At 45.6% G+C, this 21,267-nt stretch overlaps 1 protein-coding gene across 1 annotated transcript in view; it reads left to right on the plus strand.

Moving 5' to 3' along the window:
* The window catches only part of NTN4 (netrin 4), a 47,823-nt gene that overhangs the window by 20,903 nt on the left and 5,653 nt on the right, over positions 1-21,267 (plus strand). The window contains exons 4-8 of the mRNA XM_026868265.1: positions 9,945-10,071; positions 11,372-11,560; positions 17,452-17,668; positions 18,387-18,499; positions 19,679-19,747. Coding sequence (XP_026724066.1) covers positions 9,945-10,071; positions 11,372-11,560; positions 17,452-17,668; positions 18,387-18,499; positions 19,679-19,747 — 715 coding nt within the window. The remainder of the gene's footprint in view (positions 1-9,944; positions 10,072-11,371; positions 11,561-17,451; positions 17,669-18,386; positions 18,500-19,678; positions 19,748-21,267) is intronic.

The following is a 21,267-nucleotide window of genomic DNA, read 5'->3' on the forward strand; positions in this document are numbered from 1 at the left end:
AGCAGTCAAACATACTGTGCTGAATAATGTTACAAAGGGAAAGATCATAAAAAACACATAAGGCAGTTACTAGAGGTAAGGAGGTCTGGCGTCTCTCCAGCTCTTCAGGGAACTCTCACTTAAATTATGGTCTTAGACGTGAAGCAGACAGCAAGTTTTCCTTCTAATAGAGGTAGTCTTGCAACATCTTGAAAATACACTAATTTGAAGGCTTGCAGTGCTACGATTGATAAGGCTGTTTCAAGTAGTACTGCTTTGCTTTCCACAGATGTTCCCTGAGTGAAAGTCTTTGAAAGGAGCTGTTTGCTCAGGGTTATTTCTGTGGGATACAATTGCATGGGAGCATGCCCCAGCACACAGCTGAGAGTTGTAACAGAGCTTGCAGGCAAATACACTTCTGGTATGTCTGTAGCCTATGGAAACCATAGTGTGCAGGTAACAGACAGTGCTGTGGGAAGAATCAAGTGCCAAAATCACACTGAAAACCAAAGCAAGAAATAGCAACAAGCCCCTGCACTGGCCCCGAGGGGACTGGAAATTCAATTCCGGTTATAAGTGTGTATGTGGCAGGAGTCCCAAAGGTGACGTTTCTGCCATGAGGCTGACTCATTTTACTGTGCCTTACAGCTTATTCCATGTCTCATAAGGGATGCACCACTGTAGGGGTGACATAGCCACACGGTTTGCAGGGAGAGGCAGGGAGTGGTAAGATGTTTCCTGTCCCAATACCACTTTCTCCATCGTAGCACCAGGGCAGCTGGGGCTGAGCCCGATCTGTGCCAGGCTCCTGCCTGGCATGAGGCTGCTGCGATTCAGGGACTGTGCTGGCACCCCACTCTTGCACATAAGGCTGGCGTTTGCTAGTCTGTTGTTTCAAGGTGGGAAGAGAGGATTATATCCAAGATGATAGCAAGCGACATGTGTGTGAATAAACAGAAAAAGGACAAAAGATTGTGGGGTCTGTGGCTGCTTAGCTGGGAGATTTCAGAGAAACTTCTGAAAAGAGAGTAAGATTTCAGAGAGGGAGCATTTTGTACATTTCACCTGAAAAAAATCACATAAAAGATAATTCTGAAAAATTACCGTCAGTCATTCAAGTGTGAGATGGGGATTTCAGTCTTGTCTTTATGTAACATTATCTACATGTGGTTTTAGCAGAACCTTCACTGTTAAACTGAGAAAGGCAAGAGCTGGAAAGCACATTACCATTTTACAGTACAATTATAAAATCTGTATCTGATTTTATGCTTATTTAGACCAGAGCACTCCTAAAGAATATCCCCTAAGTTAGAGAGTTAACATCAAAAATTAAGCAAGTTTAAGATCCTTTAAAAAAACCCAAAACTTTTCTGAAAAATGTATGTGCAAGTTTTCTTAAACCCCTACTTGGTCTCAGCCCACAGGCAAAATCCTAACTGCAGGCTTAGTTTTACTCCCTGCTTGGCCAGTGGAAGACTTAGATGTGATATATTTGTTTTTCTCTTGGGCTGCTCTGGGCAGTAAGCTGGGGTGTCCTGGCAGCAGTGGGCATAGCTGCTGGGTCTTGGGCAGATCTCACAAAGCAACCAGAAGCAATTTTGGCCATCTCACCCAGAGAGCATCTGGGAAAGCCACCAGGGATGCTGATGGCTGCTGCTCAAACAGGTTTGGTGCAGTGACCTGGCCCAGGGGACAGGATGCTTCATTCAGCTTGGGACATCAGCCCCGCTCACTGCTGTGGGATTCCTCCCATCAGATGCATTTTTTCTCAAGGGCTGTGCTATCATGTGCTGGGAAGCTGACAGTTTTGAAGGTAAAGATTCTGAGTAGCTGAAGGGAGGCTAGAAGTCCAGCTTGGCCACACTGACCTGGGACATCCTCAGGGCATGGAGGTGGGATGTCAACAGGGTGGCTTCATGGATGAAGAGGGGCTCCTTCCACCCCCGCAGAAGCAGCTCTAGATCTGTTCACTGGCGTGGGATAACCTCCTTTTGCAATCCCTCTGAAGAGAGTCAAAGCAAAGGTGGACTTCACAGAGTCTAAACATTCACTGTGAGAAAAAATATTTCATATTACCCTCACACATCAAAAAGCAATACCCTGATAAGGGAATGGGTTTGTTTCTGTGCCCTCACCAGCATCCAACTGTGAAATTCTCTGTGATGCTCCTCTCCATGGCAGTCACTCCTAAAGGAGAAAGGATTTATGTAGGAAATCTCTGGATTTCTTTGAGCATCAGAAATGCCACGCCAACCTTTAGGTGAATTCTGAGTATACCATTAGAGCTCATGCTCTAGGGGAGAGTATGAGCTGCAGGGCAAGACTAGAGAGAAGACCTGGCTGCCTTTCAGTGGTGGCAAGGGTGGCTCCTCGTGGGTAGTATGATCCTGACTGTTCCTTGTTACACACTTGAGTACAACAGACAGCTTTCAGGGTGATACAGATACACTTTCTTCTCTTCCTTGGTCATCCCATATTTATTCAAAGGGTCACTACCCAAATCCCATCAACAACAGCCCAATGCATGCCTAAGAAAAAAATGTGCACAGAAAAACACACCTCACGCCATACCATGAAAAGCAGTTGGATCAGTCTGTGAGCTGCATTACATGGCAAACCACCAATGTGAGTAGAGAAATGAATTCACATACACAGGAGATCCCTCCTGATCTTCACTGGTCATGAAAGGACTGTTTTTTCAGCTGATCTGTAGCATAGGAGCCTCTCACCCCTTGCCAGTATCTCTGCACATGGAGCGATTGCAGTGTATGTTTGTCCCCTTACAAGCTAAAGCATCCCCATGGCCTGCTTGTAACTATGGCAAGGTTTGTGAAAGAGATCAGCCTGGAGATAAGTAGAATCTTGCAATTTAGTACTCCAGAGTGGGAAGGCAAACCTGGAGATAGCTCACCTGATCTGTGCAGTTCTGTCTCATGGTGAGAGTTCATCCATCTCAGAGACCCCGTGGCCCTCCCTGACTGTGGTATCCTGCAACAGCTAAGTGTTTTTCACAGTTGGCCTGAGTTAGCAGTCTTAGAGGTCTATGTCCTTGCTGGGGTTTCCCTGCTTTTACCGCTATGAGATGAGATCCCTCTATCAATTGATGGCTTCACTGTTTCATTGATAATCCAGCATTATCAACTATCTAATGTTTCCCACTCTGTTTTTCCTTTCCTTTCCTGCACTCCTGCTAGAGCAGCCCTGTCTGCACAACTTTCATGTGCATTGAACAGAGTGAAAACAAATGAAGCAGTCTGGTTTTGTTCATCCTGTTGTTTTCTTTTTCCCTTAATGACAGTTTTAATAACATGATACAGCAGCTATCTTTGCTCTGAAGAAAGGAAGTGGGAAACTAGAACTTAGGGATGAAGAAACTTCAATGAATTAAGACATGTGCCCACAGCAGTTTGGTGTAGTGCTGCTGCCATACCAAAATAGTACTGCTGCAATTATGCTTATACACTTCTTTAGTAGTTCAAGGTGCTGTATCAGTGTGAGTCAACAACTTTTCCAAGAACTGTGCTTTAATTTCTAGACTGAACAACCAATTCAGGTACCTGATCAGTGAATGCATCTGAACTTGCTTTCTGGCAGCTGTCCAGCAACTAGGCACCAAACCCCAAATATACCTCACCTAATTTTAGGCATGCATTTGATGTGCCCAGGTTAACCAGCTGATCTCTCCAGGTTCCTTCCACAGTTACGAAGGGGTGGGAGGATACCGTATGGTTGAGGTCCGGGGTAAACTGAGCTACTGTGCTAAAGCACTTCTGTATAGTCAAGCAGGGTGAATATTTCTCCCCCTTCCCATGTAGCCAACCCAGTGGCTGTTATAAATTGTTACCGTGCTACTGACATCAAAAGATGCAGAAGGTCTTCTCCAGCAGCACTGACAGAAGCCTATTGTACAAGGAATTTAAAAAAAAGCACCAGACAGCCCCCACGCCCCGGACAACAAGCTTTGTTTTCTTTCACAAGAATGAGATAGGATATGAGAATTTTCTCATGCGTAAATTTGGTTGTCTGGTGCTTTGGGAAAGAATACCTCACCGCATGCTGACAGCAGCCAGTAGGCATTGGTTCTAAAATTGGCACAGTGGCTCAAGCACAACACAGTGTAAAAGCTGTCGTTAGAGACTCAGCGTGAATGCTGTGGTTTTCCTTTAAAAAAAAAAAAAAAAAAAAGAAGATAAAATACCATTTTAACAGTTCCAAGAAAGAAACTATTAAAGGCAGTTGTCCCTCCCAGCTATTTAGCCTATTACTCTGTCTTTGGAACACTGATTTTCTTTTAGTGTGCATTTGTGTTGGACTCTATATAGTGGGTGAGTTCTTGCAATATAAATCAATTCATAACAGGGGACTGAAAGCACTTTTCCCTTGACACAGCACTTCTTTCTCACTGCCCAACATTTTAGAACATGATAAATAGGGGGCAAAGTATTTTATAGGATTCAACTAAAGAAAAAACCCTATGTATTTGCAATCTGAAAGGAAGTGCTGGAAGGTTATAATTCAGCAACAAAAGGCTCTGGAAGGAAGCATGCCCTAGCAACTGTCTTTGTATAGAGAAATCAGTCGCTCGTTTATCTTACAGAAGTCAACTTTTGTAACACTGTTTGCATTGTGCCCTCTAATGACTGACATTGCGACAGGGCTGTCAAGCTAAGAAGGGAAACAGTGTGAAAGTGAACTGGGATGTAAAGACCCCATGACAAAATGAAAAATGGTGTGAGAAGGCTTTGCTGCTGAAATGAATCAAGAGCCGTGTGAATGCTTAAAGGAGTGAGACGTACTGGGAATTGTGTTTGTGTACTTAGCGATGCTCCAGAATGACCCAAGTGGGTATGCCTTACAGTTAAATGTAAATCAAGGTGAATGAAAAGCAAGGGAAAAAATGTCCTCTTTCCCCTATTGATGTGTGGGGATCACATCCTGTCTTCAGAAAGGTGCTGAGATGCTGAAGAAATCCCCGTGGCTGGGTACATCATTTCCCCACTCTACCTCGGGTTCCAGCAGAGATGCTGGGCAGGCTTCGCAGCCCTGGCTCCCAACCAATCTGTGGCATGATGAGGAGTTTACAAGGCACAGCAGTCTTGCATCTGGCCCTCGTACAGCTCTTAGAGGCATTAATTTTGCACGGTGTAGACTGTCTGTTGGCTGTTTTTCACCTGTCACCACTTCCATTACTTCTTGTCCTGTCTTTCTCCTGTTTTCAGCTGTCACAGTATTTCTTTATAACTAAAAACTTACCTCTCTGCTTATGGGCTGCAAGAAAGGGCTTGCTAATATTCACCTTCTTTTGTTGTTTCCAACACATAAAAATCTTTTCTGTCATGATGGAATTATGTAGAAGAAAAAAGAGATTTTCTTCAATGGGATAAAGCTAGGATGGAGAGATTTTTTAAACCAGAGCTGTTCTGGGGGGTAATCATTATAATGCTATTGAAAGAGAATAGATCAATCAGCCTGAGGCAAGGTTTTTGAAGCACTTAGGTCTGACTTTCATTACATTTCTGCAAAAAAAGGAATATGGAAAAAAAGGTATTACCTAAGTGGGTGCACTGAGAAACAAGTTATTAAAGACCCCATTTCCCTCCCCTCAGTCTGTTGAGACTGGCCATTTAGTTGTTCAGCTTGTTCATTAGAGGGTCTACACCCTGCTCTGCCCGGCCGAGAGGCATCAGGGCCACCATGGGACCTGGGGGGACCTCGGAGAGGCAGAGTTTTCTTAAGGTCCAGCCTGTTTGCTGTAAAGGCTTGACACCATGGGAATTGGGAAGCTTTCTGCCTTTTCCAAAGCTTGCTCCTGAAGACCAGCACCTGGGTGGCTGCATCTGATGCAGAAGCAGGGCCAGCCGTACCATCACATCCCATGCCTCTGTGGGTGCTCACTCAGATGTGAATGCCATTGAGATTATGAGTCCCTGGCCCTGCAACGAGCAGGGGTGCACAGGTTTGCAAAGCATGCATGGCAGGCTGGGCTACTGAATGGCCATCCCAGCCCAATGTGAGGTGAGCAGAGAGAGCACAGGATCCAACAGTGGGATCTGGGCTTGGGAGAGAGCATCTGATGAAGACACTAACACATCTGGTTGTGATAAACCCTGGAGGAAAGGAGACTGCAAAGCAGCACCCTTATGATAAGAGCACATGTGGTTCCTCCTGACCCAGGCTGCAACAGCACCCACCAAGTCTGGAGCACAGGTCTTATGAGGAATGGCTGAGGGAACTGGGAGTGTTTAGTCTGGAGAAGAGGAGGTTGAGGGGAGATCTCATCGCCCTCTACAGCTACCTGAAAGGAGGTTGAAGAGAGCTGGGGATGAGTCTCTTTAACCAAGTAATAAGTGATAGAACAAGAGGGAATGGCCTCAAGTTGTACCAGGGAAGGTTTAGACTGGATATTAGGAAGCATTTCTTTCCAGAACGGGTTGTTGGGTGTTGGAATGGGCTGCCCAGGGAGGTGGTGGAGTCCCCATCCCTGGAGGTGTTTAAGAGTCGAGTCGACACAGTGCTGAGGGATCTGGTGTAGTTGGGAACTGTCAGTGCTAGGTTAATGGCTGGACTGGATGATCTTCAAGGTTTTTTCCAACCTAGATGATTCTGGGATTCTGAGTCAGCTGGGGAGCCCAAACCTACGGACATGTGTGCTGGTCCTGCACTTGCCTTTACACAGAAGTCAGAATGACACTATTCTGTTATTTTTTAAGCTTTTCAGCCAGACCATTTGTTTCCTTCCCCACCAGGTGCTTCGTACCTTTACAAGCAATTAATACCTGGAGCAGCATGCCCTGCTCTGACTCAATGTCTATCACCATCTGACTTGATTTTCATCCAACTCCAAATTAGACTCTTTTTCAGCACTGCTTGCCACAGCATCTGAGAGCCCACAAGCCTGCCATTGGTGCAGCAGGTTTTAAGTTTATAAAACCCTTCTTCAGAGTTCATATACAGATTAATAAGATGGCTATTCAGTGGCTTACTTATTAGCTCTGTGTGCCAAATTAGTAGCTGCACATCAGGTTCTTGGGATACACATCCTCTTCTGATTTATTTTCACCCACCTCCCCCTATTCTGGCAACGTGGCGTGCTGTTATACAGTACTTGGGCTTTCAGAAAATGCGGGCTCTTACGACTTGGGACCATGAATGCTCCTCAGTGGGGAGTTTTGCCTAGCTCTCTGCTGGTGTCTTGGGATGCTTAATCCTTTGAGGATTTCTTAGGTGCTGCTGAGTTTTGGAGTCATATATTATTAATGCTGAGCAGCCACTCAGTTTGACTGAGTTCCCACTGATTCTTTGTTTGGCTTTGGCAAGGGAGGAGCTGAATTTGATGGGTGAGGCTGCAGGCACAGGCAGGAGGAGCATGCATCCTTGCAGTAATCCCAAGAGTCCCTGTGTCTGAAACATATCCCTGTTTACAAGTCTTCTTCCACATTCTTCTTACTTTGGCATCATGATCACCAAAGCACTAGGAGACCACCTGGTTTTGACCATGACCCTGTCTGGCTCCCTCAGGTTGCCTTCCCTTCTTGATCACACATGTCCCAGGTCTGGTGACCCTGGTGAGTCCCTAACAGCTGTGACAGTCTGCGAGGAACAAGCTGAAGGGTTTCACTGTCCACAGATGTGGTTCAGGCTACTGCAACCTGTTTAGCCATCTCCACTCAATGGCCAAAGGGCTTGCAAGAAACTCCTACCAAAAATGGCATCAAAGAGTTAGGGTTCCATCAAAACCATCAGAAGATGACCACATGACCAATGCAGGTTTACCCAATTTCTGCTTCCATGCAGATAGATGCTTTTAAATGTGTGTGGAGTAACTCTGTAACACTGGTTTGTTTGTGCGTGGACTTTGCCTAAAAAATGTATGAGATATTTTATTGAAGAGTCGTAATTTAGGAAAGTGAGGCATCTGAGACCTTGAAGAACATTTTCCAGGTGGTAGCAAAAATTAAATTATGAGAACACAAGATACAGTTTGGGAACTAAATATTCCCTCTGAAAATTTGGTTTGTTTCTTTTCTATATTTGCTTCTTATTCTTTTCAAACATTAGCACACATTTAAGCATATATCAATATGATAAGCCAGACAGACCAACTAGTATCTGCAGTGAGACCAACTGATATCTGCGATGAGGCCTAATAGCACAGAAAGCAATGTTATCTTCGTATTTGCACTTTAGTTTAGATGCTTGTGCATTCTGTCTGCCTCTGTCTCTGTCTGTCCATTGCTTACACAGTCCAGTCACTGTACTGCATTTTGCTTATTTCTGCTTTCATGATTCAGCCATTTTAATAAGGCAGGAAAGGATCACTTGAAAAGATTTTGAGACATTTTGCTATTTACACTGCTGCTGAAAAGTCTTTTAAGGACTTTCAAGGTCATTTTTGAAGTTTTATCTGTTCAGGTTGCATCTGACCCCTGTGAGATAGGAGCTAAAATCTGTTCATTAAAAATAAATTCAGAAAGTCGTCATTGTGCGTGTGTGTGCACCTATATAACAAGCAGGAGCTGTTTACAACATGTTCAGAGTCCTCTTCTGTTTTGTTTACTCTTCAGATTTTTCACAGGAACTTTTTTCTTGGCAGGTCTCAGCAGCAAGTCATACAGTTAGGAACAGCACACCTGTAAATCCACAAGTTAAACAAAGTGGATGGCAGCATCTTCCAGTAGCAGTTAAAGCCATGCCCCAGCATTGGGCTGAATCACCACGCACCCCAACCTCCCTGTGTCACTCCTGATGCCAAAAGCAGCCAGTGGCTGGTACAGCTCCCCGGCTCCATTTGGTCAGCCTGTGGCATGAGTGTGGGGCCACGCTGGCAGGGCAAGCTGAGGTCTCCGGCTCATTACTGACCAGCAGGAGAAGCCGAAGCATGCTCAGTTTATTGCCTTCCTTTCTCTATCACTTTTCTGGCGACTGGTGATGGAAGGGGCACCAGGGTGGTGAGGCACCGCTCAGCTCATGTGTCAGCAAACAGCATGCTGATGGTGCCTTGAGCCTGGCCACACATCAGACATCGGGAGGGACTTGCAGCTGAAATACTCTTAGTAAAACTGTATTTAAAAGCAAAATGTCGAGCAGAGTAAAGCTGAAAGCACAAGCAGCCACCAAAACAGCTATGGTGAGCAGCTGCCTGACACAGCCCATGGGAAGAAGCAGGGCCTTCAGCCTTGCCGGGAGAGCTGTGCTGCTTCAGAGCTTGATTTCATTGCATCTAAGGGCTGCCGGGCTGCTCTTGCCCTCTGGCTATGTCTTGTTTTCTTTGCATTTGCCAACAGTGTGAGTAAGGCACCAAGCGTGCTACACTGGCTTTTCATCTTTAATTACCCCTTTACACTAGGCTGTCTAGATGTTAAATTACCTATCTGTCATGAGCATATCTGCATAGGGTCACTCATGGTCCTTGTGCTGTTCCTGGTTCTTCCTTTGTGGGGCAAAATTTCTTCCTAGGATGAAAAGATATCTATGTTTCAGGAGTTTGAATTTCTTTTTTTCTCATTTATGTTGGCAATGGCTGTGCACAGAGTTGGGTGCTGAGGTTGTGTCCCTGCAGTACTGCAAATGTGTATTCATGTCTGGGAGGGAGAAAAAGATAAAGGTTTTACAGTGTTTCCTAAAGATGCTTTGAATGTTGGCTTTTATTAATCTCTTCTAGAGATTCATGCTGCAGCTGGAAACTGTCTGCTAAAGATCATTTTAGATCTCAAAAAAACCCACCAACTTATAATTATACAATACCATGACATGCAGATTCACAAATACTAATCTAATTGAAAGTGTAACTGCAGAATATTTGCTTTGACTGAACTGGATGTCAAGGCAGACATCATGCTAGCCCTCTTGCTAGTCCATGTAATACCATCTAGCTGGCACAATGTCTTCTGTACATAGGTATTGCTTGTGCCCAGAGACTCTCTGGGCTTTGCTGTGGGTGATACTTGCTCTCTTTCCCCTGCTAGGTCCATGGGAAATGCATGTGCAAGCACAACACAGCAGGGTCCCACTGCCAGCACTGTGCCCCACTCTACAACGACCAGCCCTGGCAGGCTGCCGACGGCAAAACCGGAGCCCCCAGGGAGTGTCAGTGTAAGTAGCCAACAGTGTCTCCAGAGCCTCTGCTGGAGCAAAATGCTTCCTCCTTTTGTGCCTTTCTCCTGTGTTTCCAAAAGGCAACAGATACTGAGCTGGTGGGCAGGTGCTTGTGGAGCAGCTCAGTGCATGGAGAGCCAGTGCTACGCTCCTGCCCAGAGCCCACTGCATGTGTGTATGGTGGGGATGGCCCTTTTTGCACAGCCCCTCACTTGGAAATCCTCACAAGACTGTGTTGTCTGTTGGTTTGGCCTTTCTGTGGGACACAAGTGCATCTCCTTGAGATACGGCTTTCTTCTGCAGGCAGACTGCAGTCTGCTAGGCTGCCTTAGAAGTGACGAGGGGGCCAGCATTGTCCCCTCCATGGGCACCACTGACAAACACATTTGCGGGGGGTATTGTCTTCTGCTGCTGGATGTGGGCTCTGCTCACCCCCTGGGTGCTGGGGACAAGAGGAGCCGTGGGTTCCTCCCAGGAGGTTTGAGGATTACTTCTGTGGTGCTGAGGAGGGATGCTCAGGGTGAGTGCAGGCTGCAGGCGACTGCAGAGGTCACGGGACAATCTTTTTCAGTAACGGCAGCAATCTAGCCTGAAGGACACTGAGGATTGTCTGCACCACGCCAGGAAGGTTTCCAGGCATGCTGAGTGCCATCCTGCCATGGCTATGATGCTATCAACACTTAAGCTAGCATCAGCCTGCCTGTGTGGGCTGCAGTCACACTCACTGCTGTATGGATGTTCCCCAAAGGAATGACAGTGAATCCCTGTTTCCGCCAGCAGCATTTGATGGGCAGGAATTGGAATAGATTTCATTTGGGTACTGATTTCAGGCCTGTGGGCATCCAGACTTCCTCCACTGCCAACACAGGGAAAGGTGGATGCTCACCCTCTCTCACACAGCTCCTGTATTTTCAGTACAGCTTCCACCTGTATTTTCCCTCCACCAGATGTAAGGAGGATGCTGTATGGGGCACTGCTGATTCCTAAACAGGGAGGGAAGGATCCAGCCCCACCAGGAGCAGTGAATGGGGGAGCTCTCCCTATGCCGGCTTGACGGTGTTGCTGTCCTTGTACTGGGAAACCCATACTGGAAATAAAAGAGTTAAATAAATGTCACCTCTAGAGGTTGGGAAGCATGGATGAAAATGTGATACTTCATGCATTTGAATGAATAATGGCTTCCATAGCTCAGGTCTCCTATTCCAGAACATGGTTTGGGATTTTGTGTCTCTTTTCTATAAATCAACATCTTTCACTGTCTTAATGAGTCTTTCTGTTCCCTTTGGCTTCATCTCAGCATGCAAGTGTAATGGGCATGCTGACACTTGTCATTTTGACATGGATGCGTGGCTGGCATCGGGCAATCGCAGCGGTGGTGTCTGTGACAACTGTCAGCACAACACAGAAGGGCAGCACTGCCAGCGCTGCAAGCCAGGCTTCTACCGGGACCTCAGGAAGCCCTTCTCTGCCCCAGACGCCTGCAAACGTAAGTCAGCAACCTTTTGCTAGTAAAATGCTTCTCAAGTAGGAGGGTGTCGAAGAAAGTGTGAGATCCTTTGCCCCTCCTTGGAGGAATCTTCTTGCTTCAGTGAAGGACAGGAAGCTCTTCTGAATTCCCTTTTTGATGCTGTTTGCAAAAAGCAATGGTGAGGTTTGCAGGGTAAAAGCCTGCAGATGCTGTTGACAAATCTGTCCCAAGGATCCGTAGCCTGGGGGCAGGAGAAGGGAGATGATTCATTGACTTTCTCCTGCTATTTTTGGAGAGCAAAAGCTGCATCATGTTTTCACGTTCTCCTTGTTTGGTGAATGTCACAACCTCAGAAGCGGGCTACCTCCGCCAAGAGGGCTGCAGCTGATAAATAGCATCGCCCACCAGTCGTGTTTGCAGCAGCAGCAGGTGTGTATGGAGTGAGAGACTGGAACACGAATTAAGTGATATTCCAGAAGGTGTGACACTGAGGAGGTCAGACCAAAGTCAATGACTCGGCCACATGTGAAATTAAATATTTCCCAAGCAAAAGCAGCGATCCAAAAGCCATGCTCCCCAGGGACCACTGTGAGGATGGTGACTCACTGTGGGGGACTCCGGATCCCCAAATCATGCTGAGCACACTACACTGGTCAGCTAAATATAGGGTGCAGGAATGCTCTCCGCTCTGCGCCTATGACCACCCAATGGCTTCACCAGATTTCTCCTTACTGATCCAAATCTGGAGGAGGACCTCCATGGGTGGCAGAAAAAAATCTGACTGACACCGTGCTTCTGTCATTTGAGAGGACACTGAGCACATCTCCCTCCTCCAAAGGAGAGATACCTGTGTTTAAAGGAATAGAAACCCTTCTGGGGTGACGAGCTGCACCCCAGCCTGGGAGGGTTGTGCAGTTTCACTTTTATAATATCTGTGGGGTCAGGTAGGGAACACCTACTTTCATCCTGCTCCTTCACTGCACATCGTCCTTATGAGACTCCCAGCAGCCTCAACAGCCTGTCAGAGAAGTCCTTCTCCTCTCCACCTTTCACTTGTGGCAAGGAGGAGCAGCAACAGCTGAACTGCCTGTTTTACAACTCTAATTCTCCTTACAGAAACAGAATTGACCACAGTTCTCCATTACTTGTGTAAATAATTATTTCACTGCTGTAGTATGTACACAAATTTGGTTTTTCAAACAGTGAATTTAATGACTTTTTAAAGTTCCTTTACTTACTTGTGTACATTGAAGTACCAAGTCTACTTCTCTGAAACATCAGATACTTGCCCTCCATAATTATTGCCAGAACCTAGGCAATGAGCTTTAGTTTTGGAGTCTCACGAATAAAAAGACAGGTTTAAATCTTGCACTTAGACCCAAAGTAGGGGCTTGATGGTTTTTTCCTAACTCATAGATTCAGCCTTGCTGATTAAAAAACCCAAACAATTGGTAGATTGGTAGATAACACAGGATGAAAGACTGAAGTAAATTCTGTATGGGACCCTCAAGTTTCAAAATGTGCTTTTACTGGAATTGTCCTACCTTCACTAGGGTTGTAATTCCTGATGGTTTTTACATGCTGGCTCCCATCAGGGAAGAGCATACACTTTTCCAAGGCCATTGAGGCCAAGTCAAGCTTTGGCACTGGTCTGAGTGCAGGCTTCTGGACACCTAAAAATAATGCCCTTCACCGTGAAGGTGGTAGGAGTGACTGTGACATCTCATGCAGCTCATTGAGGAGATGGAGTTTCACAAGAGACCCATCATAGGGTTTTCCTGGTGCCAAAACACCCAGTCAAAATCCTGTGGCTGTTTGGAGGGTCCAAAAGAAAGTCAAATGGCACCTCCTGCGTTGGCCAGCATGAACCCTGCTTCCTTGCAAACCCGGATGGAAATAGAGGTCTTGGGACACTGAGACTGCTGCAAAACCACCAGTGTGCACGTGCCTGTGCGCAGGTTAGACCAGTGCTAATGAATTCAGGCATTATATCATGTCATTAGCTATATATGTTAGGCCAAATCCCAAGAGACACAATTAAAAAGTTTCTCCCAGCCTTTCTAGGCAGGAGGAAGCTGTGGAGATGAGGTGATTAATGGGTATTTTTGTTGACATATGCTGGTGCTCAGTTCTCTCAGCTTTCAGCATTAATCTCTAAATCGCTGGCCTCTGGCATTCCACTTTCCACATTTCCCCCCCCCCCAGAAAGTGTGCCTGGTATAAAGTCTATAAATTTGTTTCTATTACTCTTTAATGCAACAATTCAACCTCTTTATGGACCACTATGTATTCACGAGCTCTGGTATTTAAAGACCAAAGGTAACATATATTTGTCAGGAACTATAAAATAGCTTCGAGTACAATGAGAAGAAGTCTACATTTATTTACCTTCTGCATTAAGTACATCTACTTTGTTGCTTTTTTTTGTTGGTTTTTTGTATTTATGAATACAGAGCATGAAGTACTCAATTATCTCAGGGACACAACTTTCGCCAGCATAAACTGGGTTCCACAAAAATGTAGGGATTGTCTGAGTGCTTTCCTTTTGGAGACTCTATTGCTACAAACACACAGATTATTTCTTTCTGAGCTTTTCAAACACTCCCTCAGACCCCTTCACCAATTCCTTTCTGATCTCTGGCTGCCCGGGGACTCAGCATCTCACAGGGTACCCAGCAGCTTGCAGGGCTGTAGCGAATGACTAATGACTGCTAAGTTAAATTATATAAGACCAATTGCAGCCTATGCCTAGCACATTTCCAAGGATGGTGCCACAGTCTGCAGTAACAAGGGACGTATGTGATGCCCAGCTATTCTTTCAGGGAAGGCCACAGCATTGCCTGCTTGCTTCTAGCTCAAGGCACTGCTATTACTCAACCATGGGATAGCATTGAAAATTTAAAAATACCAAGGTCAAAGTAAATAAAGGAGTTGTTAAGCCATAATCTTTAAGGATACTTTAAAGATTCTTGTATGCAAAAAGTGTATATAATATTTGCTCAGGAGTAGGTGTGTACCTGATAAAACAGCAATCTGATGACTCTTTCCCCCCAGCATACTTATCGGTCCTTTTCATTACATCCCACAAGAATGTAGCTGAAGCCTCAGCTACAGTATAATTGCAGACAATAAATTGGGTTTTGTAATTGCTGAGTTTATTTTTGCTTTTCAACTGTAGGTTTTTGAGGGTAAATATTTGTCATTTCCAAAGGTTAGCTGGTAGCTGAAGAAACCACAACAGTATCACCAATCAAGGGGAGAGAAATTCAGCTCCGCTAGAGTCCTGCTTACTGAGTTTCGATTCCAATCAGCACATGCAACACTGGGACAGGCAGCTGTTGATTCATATGTGTGTGGAAGTCATGCAAAATATTGCTGGGTAGTACAGGGTGTTAAATTGGCATTTTAATGATGCTGCTTGCAAATTGAAAAGAACGAAAAAAAGATCAAGCTTGCAGAAGGTTTTTCTTGGTCCCAGGATAGTTGTGCCAGCCCACCCTTCTCTCACTGGAGCTCCCTTGGCTGTGGAAACCCGCAGCCTCGCTGGTGGGGTGGCCGTGGCACATGAGACAGGCACTGTCCTGAAGCCTCGCACTGAGAGTCTCACACTCTGTGCCTTTGTATCCACCACGAAGTGTCATCCAAACGCTGTCTATACCTGATTTATCTGCTGCTTGGCTGCTCCTCTCACCTTCCTGGAGGAGACTCCCCTACTACCTGTGCTACAGTGAGGTGCAGATTGGGTGGAAGGAGGAAAATGGGGTCTAAACACACCACTCAGAGCAGCAGCAGCCCATGAGGGAGCAGTAGCTGCAGCTGCCAAACATTGTATCAGTCCTGCATCCTTTTCTTCCTGCCATTGCCACACTATGGACACACTTGGTCCTATTTTCATGCATTTCTTTCAAAATTGGTAAAACATGCTCACTTTTAAGCTCCAGTCTCATTTCTGTGCTCGGTGCATAGTGATGGGCTGCACTTTATGTGTCTGTATTGCTCAGCATGTTCCCACTACAGCACTTCTCTTTGCAGTGTTCATTAAAAAGTACAGCCAACTACATTCTCATTTTTAATTGCCACTTTAATTGCCTGTCAGTTTGCTGCTCTATTTTTCATAACACCCTTTATAAATTTAATATTCTTGCCTCACCATGGTGTTGCCTCTGCTATTAAATTTTCCATTAGGGAAAAAATTGTTCAAAAGCATTGTCTAAAACATAAAAAGCTCCAACAATAGGGTTGGGTGTAAAACTCAGCTGAAACCCGACCGAAACAGGACTCTCTCTGAGCGGTGGGTTTAGCTCACTGACTGAGAGGAGGATAGGAGAGCTTTAAGTGCTTAATATTTCCCCTGAAGGGGCTGAGGAATGCCAGAAATACCCACCACATCTAGTAGGAAAAGAGAGCATTTGGCTACATGTGTCAGGTGTAAAACACTTCACAGACTTCAGGACAAAGGTATGCAAATCTGTGAGCGCTGTTGAAAACTATGCTGTTAAAGGTACCAGAGTTCACTGCCTGCAGCTAGTTATGCAGCATGTGGAGAGCCTTTCTAATCTTTTAATTTTATTTAATTATATTTGTTTGGCAATGGAAAGGGTGAGGAAAATTTGGGGATTACTTTGGCAAAGATTTTGGAATCATAGTCGCCTCTAAGTTACCTGCCAATATTAATCTATCCTTTACTATTTTGAAATTACATTCCAGGTATGTCAAATCCCTGAAACCACAAAAATGTTGTCAGAGCAAACTTAAATATATGTGTGCACAGCAATAAGCATTTTAAGAGAAAGAAAGGCTTTGTTGCATGCAGTGGCTTTTTCTACTTTATTGCCTTTGTGGTTGCAAAATAAAAATATTCGTATTAGAATTTGGTGACAATTTTCCCTCCTAACAAAATTTTCTCAGGAAATCCAGTTTTTATGTAAATGGAATTTTAGACAAAAGTCTTTCAGAAGATAATTTTTTACCATAATTCACAAGGCTGACTGTAACATGTCCTAGTCAGAAAACCAAACCCTGAGGGAAGGAGTGCACAGGTCACCCAGCTACTGGTCCTGTGGGGCACCACATTGCCTTCTGACCAGGCCACATGGTCAGAGACTTGGCTCACACTTTTGATAACTGTATTTCTGATCTTTGAAAAGATTAAAATCTTTGGGAGAAAAAAAGATCAGGTCTTGCAACAGACACAAATTACAGTCACTTATGCAAAAAAAAAAAATAATTCTTAGAAGCAGACAAGGAAAACTTCACCTATTTTAGGGCAGCCTTTCTGATTTTTGAGAAAATGGCTATTTCTCCCAGCATGTCCCAGTATGCCTCCAGTGCATCATTCTGCTGTAACAGGCTGTGGGAGAGGAAGAAAGAGCAGCCAGTTTCATGCACTCTGCAAACCTATGTCCCAGTCTATATGCAAAAGCACATCTCTGAGCTGTCCAGGTCCTCATTCTTTTTTTTTTTTAATGTTTTGAAATGATGGCTTTAAAAGAAAATCAGAGAGAGATAGAGAGGTACTTTTTGCTCAGCCTCCACTTTAACTAAAATGACCATTCTGAGGGTTTTTTTAAATCTTCTGGATGCAAGACAGTTGTTACTACTTTAGAAACCAATTATGCTCTGATTCGTTTTTGCAGTGAAGCACCCACAACTGCAAAGTAATAAAGGCCTGTTTGGCAAAATGAAACACAACACCAGGGTAGGTTGACTAATTAAGATATCTCACAAAAGTTAAAATCATATAGAGTCCAAAGGGAGACTCTGCTCAGATTTATATGGGTGAGGAAAAAAGCCCAGAAACCCCACCGGTGTTCCTACAGTGTCAGTTTTGCAGGCATCCCCTGCACCTTTATCCCGCAGAGCTTTTTCACTCACAGATGCTCTCTCTTCTGCCACGGTATCTCCCACAGCCTGCTCCTGCCACCCCCAGGGATCAGCTACACTCCCCCTGGGCCCCCGCACCTTCTGTGACCCCAGCACCGGTGACTGCCCCTGCAAGCCCGGCGTGGCAGGGCCCCACTGCGACCACTGCCTCCCCGGCTACTGGGGCTTCGGTGCCTACGGCTGCCGCCCCTGCGACTGCGCCCGCAGCTGTGACCCCCGCACCGGCGACTGCCACAGCAGCAGGTGAGTTGAGAGGACCTGGCTACCCTCTCCCAGCCTCACCATACCCCCGCAGTCTCCACCCCAGGGAAGGCACTGCACCAACCCTATTTATGCATGCCGTGAAGGCTGAAAAATACCCATTGTATAAAATATTTGGGGTTGGGGTAGGGTCAAGAACTGGAGATAGAGTGGGAGCTGAGGCTGTGGTTCACCTGGGTGCCTGGCACACCATAGTAGAGCACTGATAATGTTGGATTATTGGCTCTTGGTGCTGGTGTTCATGTATCAGGTGTTTTCCATAACCTTCACAGTTGCTTCTTCTCCACAAGCAAAATTTGGGCCTCAGAGGCATCTGAGTGAGAGGAGACCAAAGGCTTAATATTGTTGCTGTTGCAACTCAGCTTGCATTGACTGTGTTGGACTTAGAGTCAAGCTCTGACTTTTAGAAGACAGCACATTTTAATAATATCCCACTATCTGAATCTTATATGTTGCTTTTTTTTTTTTTAATGACTGTGGGATATTCATAGCATATAAATCCCTGTAATGTATTTTAAACCCCAAATGGATTCATGACCCACTCTGACAACACTCAACCTGTTCACTTTCCAAAACTGCCCATCACATTGAACATCACCAAGATGTGCAATCACATTGCACCAAAACAGCAGGTTGGTATTGGCCCTGCTTTCCGCTGGCCCCAGGAGGAAGGCTGACCATCTCTCTTTCCCTCCAACAGCTCGGATGTGACCTGGCACAATGAAGCACCTCCTTTCCAGGTGGTGCTCAATGAGAGCGAGCCCGCCTGGGGCTGGGAGGATGAGCAGGGTTTCTCGGCGCTCCGGCACTCTGGTAGGATGGCGGCTTCATTCGTGTTTCCCTGCTCCATCCTTCCTGACAGCAGCCAGTATGGATACAGTCTTCTGCACTGGCTTGTAATTGGTGCCCTGGCAGTTGCAGGAGGGTCTGGATATTCCCCCATTAACATTCTGTGTGACCACATCCTTCCTCTTCATGAGACAGAGGAGCCTTAAGGCTCATCCCATCAATGTGAGGACCTGCAAACCCTTTAGGCAGGTGCTCAACAATGAAAGCCTCCACCCAGCATTTAGCTGTCAGCAAGGCAAGATTTGCCTGCCTGAATTTGCGGTCCCAGCTCTGAATGTCAAAGCTAAATACTCTTATGTTATACTTGGCCATCATGTTTTAAATGTGTCTTTGTATTCAGTAGAACTACTACATCTTGGACAAACCAGCAATGTTATTTAGAGGGTGGGGTTTGCCACTTCATTGGCAGGTAACTAGGAAATTTCTCAGAATTTATTTCCCCAATACCCACAACAATTTTAGCATCAACTGCAGCTTATGATGTGATTCAAGATGGCCTAGCATTTCAGCTATGGCTTCAGCTGGTGAAGTTATTTCCCTCCCGTCCCTCCGGTCTGGAGGAAGTGGGTGCAGTGTGACATTGCTGTGAGGCAGGTTGGTCCCGCAGTGCAGTATCAAGCTGTCCTCCCTTGCAGTCACTGCATGCAAGCAGGCAAGCGTCATTTCCTCTATTTTCAGAGAGCAGCATGATAAAATCTCGAAGATACAATAATTGAGTTAATTGAAGGGAAAGCTCCATCATTTGTCTGAGCAACTTCATTTTAAACGTAAATAAGTATATCATGTTATTCTTTGTTCTAAGATCACGGAAGTCATTAATCTGCCTTAACCTCTGCAATGTTTCCTTTTAAAGTTTTGTCTGGTACACTATGGTGTGGAAAATACCACAGAAAAAGACATGCGTGTTATTTGCATCCCAAGGCAAGAAAATAAGGCCTTTGTTTCCCTTCTCTTCAAATTGTAAACAAGGAATAATTTCCCTTGGACTAAGATGGTATATTCACCCTGGATCTGAAAATGAGACTTTTTTGCATGGGGCTTGTGTACCATGTGAAAACCTCTGGCAGGTCCTGGGCTCTGCCAGCTAATACTCCTGTCTTTTAAGTACAATCCGCAGCCATTTGCTTCCTTCTCTTTCCCCAGGTAAATGCGAATGTAAAGAGCAAGTTTTAGGGAATCCCAAGGTCTTCTGTGGGATGAAGTACACCTATGGTGAGTTGCGGGTGAGGTGGCAGGGGTGTAAAGGGAGGTGCTGCAAGGTGGTGCAAGAGTGTAGAGCATGAGAGGTGCTCCTGTGTGCACTGCTCCATCCCAGCAAACCCATGGGCTGCTTAGTCTGAGGGCAGATCTTTGACTTTTCGAAAATGTATAGATACCATGGTGCCAAGTCAAAGTGGGTGAAGTGTCTTACTCTGTTACCCACCTCTCTCACTACCAAAATACCTTTGTGCCAAAATCATGGGAGGACAAGAGCTGTAAGTGTCCCTGAGAGGTTGTCTAGGTCCAAGACAGACAGTAAAGCACTGTTACCAAAATGGGTCACCAAAACTCTGTAGACCAGATGCCCCAAGCACAGTCTAGAAGTCTGTAAATCTGAACTATGCTGAATGTAAGGAGGGATGGTGGTGACCACAAGAGACACTGCATGGAGAAAATAGCTCCAGCAGCCACCAGGAACTTCTCCCTGTTAACAAAGTTCAGCTGTTGCAATGGAGTGATGTATATTGTCTATGTGTCTGTTGGATTTAAATGAATGAGAGGAGGCACTTTGTTTCCCAAGATCCCTCTGGTGTGTGCCAGTGAAACACTTCCTTCATACCGCAGCAGAGCAAGGAATGCTCTGTGTAGCACTTCCTTCCTTCACAGTCTTCCAGGGGTCTCCTGCACCTGTTTCATCTTACACTGAAGTTGAAAATGCACAAAGGGAGAACCAATACTTCTACAGGCTGTGGAGCAACCCACAAAGGGAAGTTCAAGGGGCCACCAGCTGTTGAAATATAGCTCTGGTTTAGCGCTATTAGGAAAAAATCTGATTCTACTTTACTTTGCTCCCTGGCCACGATAGTGACTGTGTTTAATCTTGCAAAAGATAAGAAATTTTTAAAAAGTCACAAAACCACCAAGTTCGGAAATCTTATCTAAAGTGCACTCAGGCTTCCCACCCTTTCATCACTCAACATGAAAGGTGTCAGCTGAACTGGAGAGACAGATGAATTGTGAGGCTCATCATGAGCTTCAGGAGGCCATACTGTAGGAGGAGAGGTTTCCCTGAGCTTCCTATGTGCAGTACTGAGTAAAGCATCACCATATGATGCTACGTACCAGTGTAGGCATCAGCACGGTCCAGGGGAGGTTCATGCATGGGACCTGAGCCCTGAACTTCCATCATGCAGACGCTCAGCAGGTGGGATACCAGGTGGCAGGAGTGTGTTTGTGGGTATCTATGAGCTCAAAATACTCTGTGATTTGCCTCAGTTCCCAACAACGTTTTTGGATTTGGCAGTTCTGCAAAGTGGGAGGACCAGCAGCAGGAGTACTCACCAGGGTGGGATGAGGGCAGCTCCTCATGCCCTTGTCTGCTGCCTGGGCTGAGGCCAGCAAAGCCCCCAGGTCAATCCCTAAAACTGAGGCTTTGCCCTTGATTTCCAAAAATGCTGAGAGACTAAGTCTTTGCTGATGTCTGGGGGAAAACGGGGCCCTCACAAGTTTTGAAAATCAGGTCACTGGACCTC

This window comes from Athene cunicularia, assembly GCF_003259725.1.
Source record: "Athene cunicularia isolate RWA chromosome 1 unlocalized genomic scaffold, athCun1 chr1_part2, whole genome shotgun sequence".
NCBI classification, from domain to species: domain Eukaryota; kingdom Metazoa; phylum Chordata; class Aves; order Strigiformes; family Strigidae; genus Athene; species Athene cunicularia.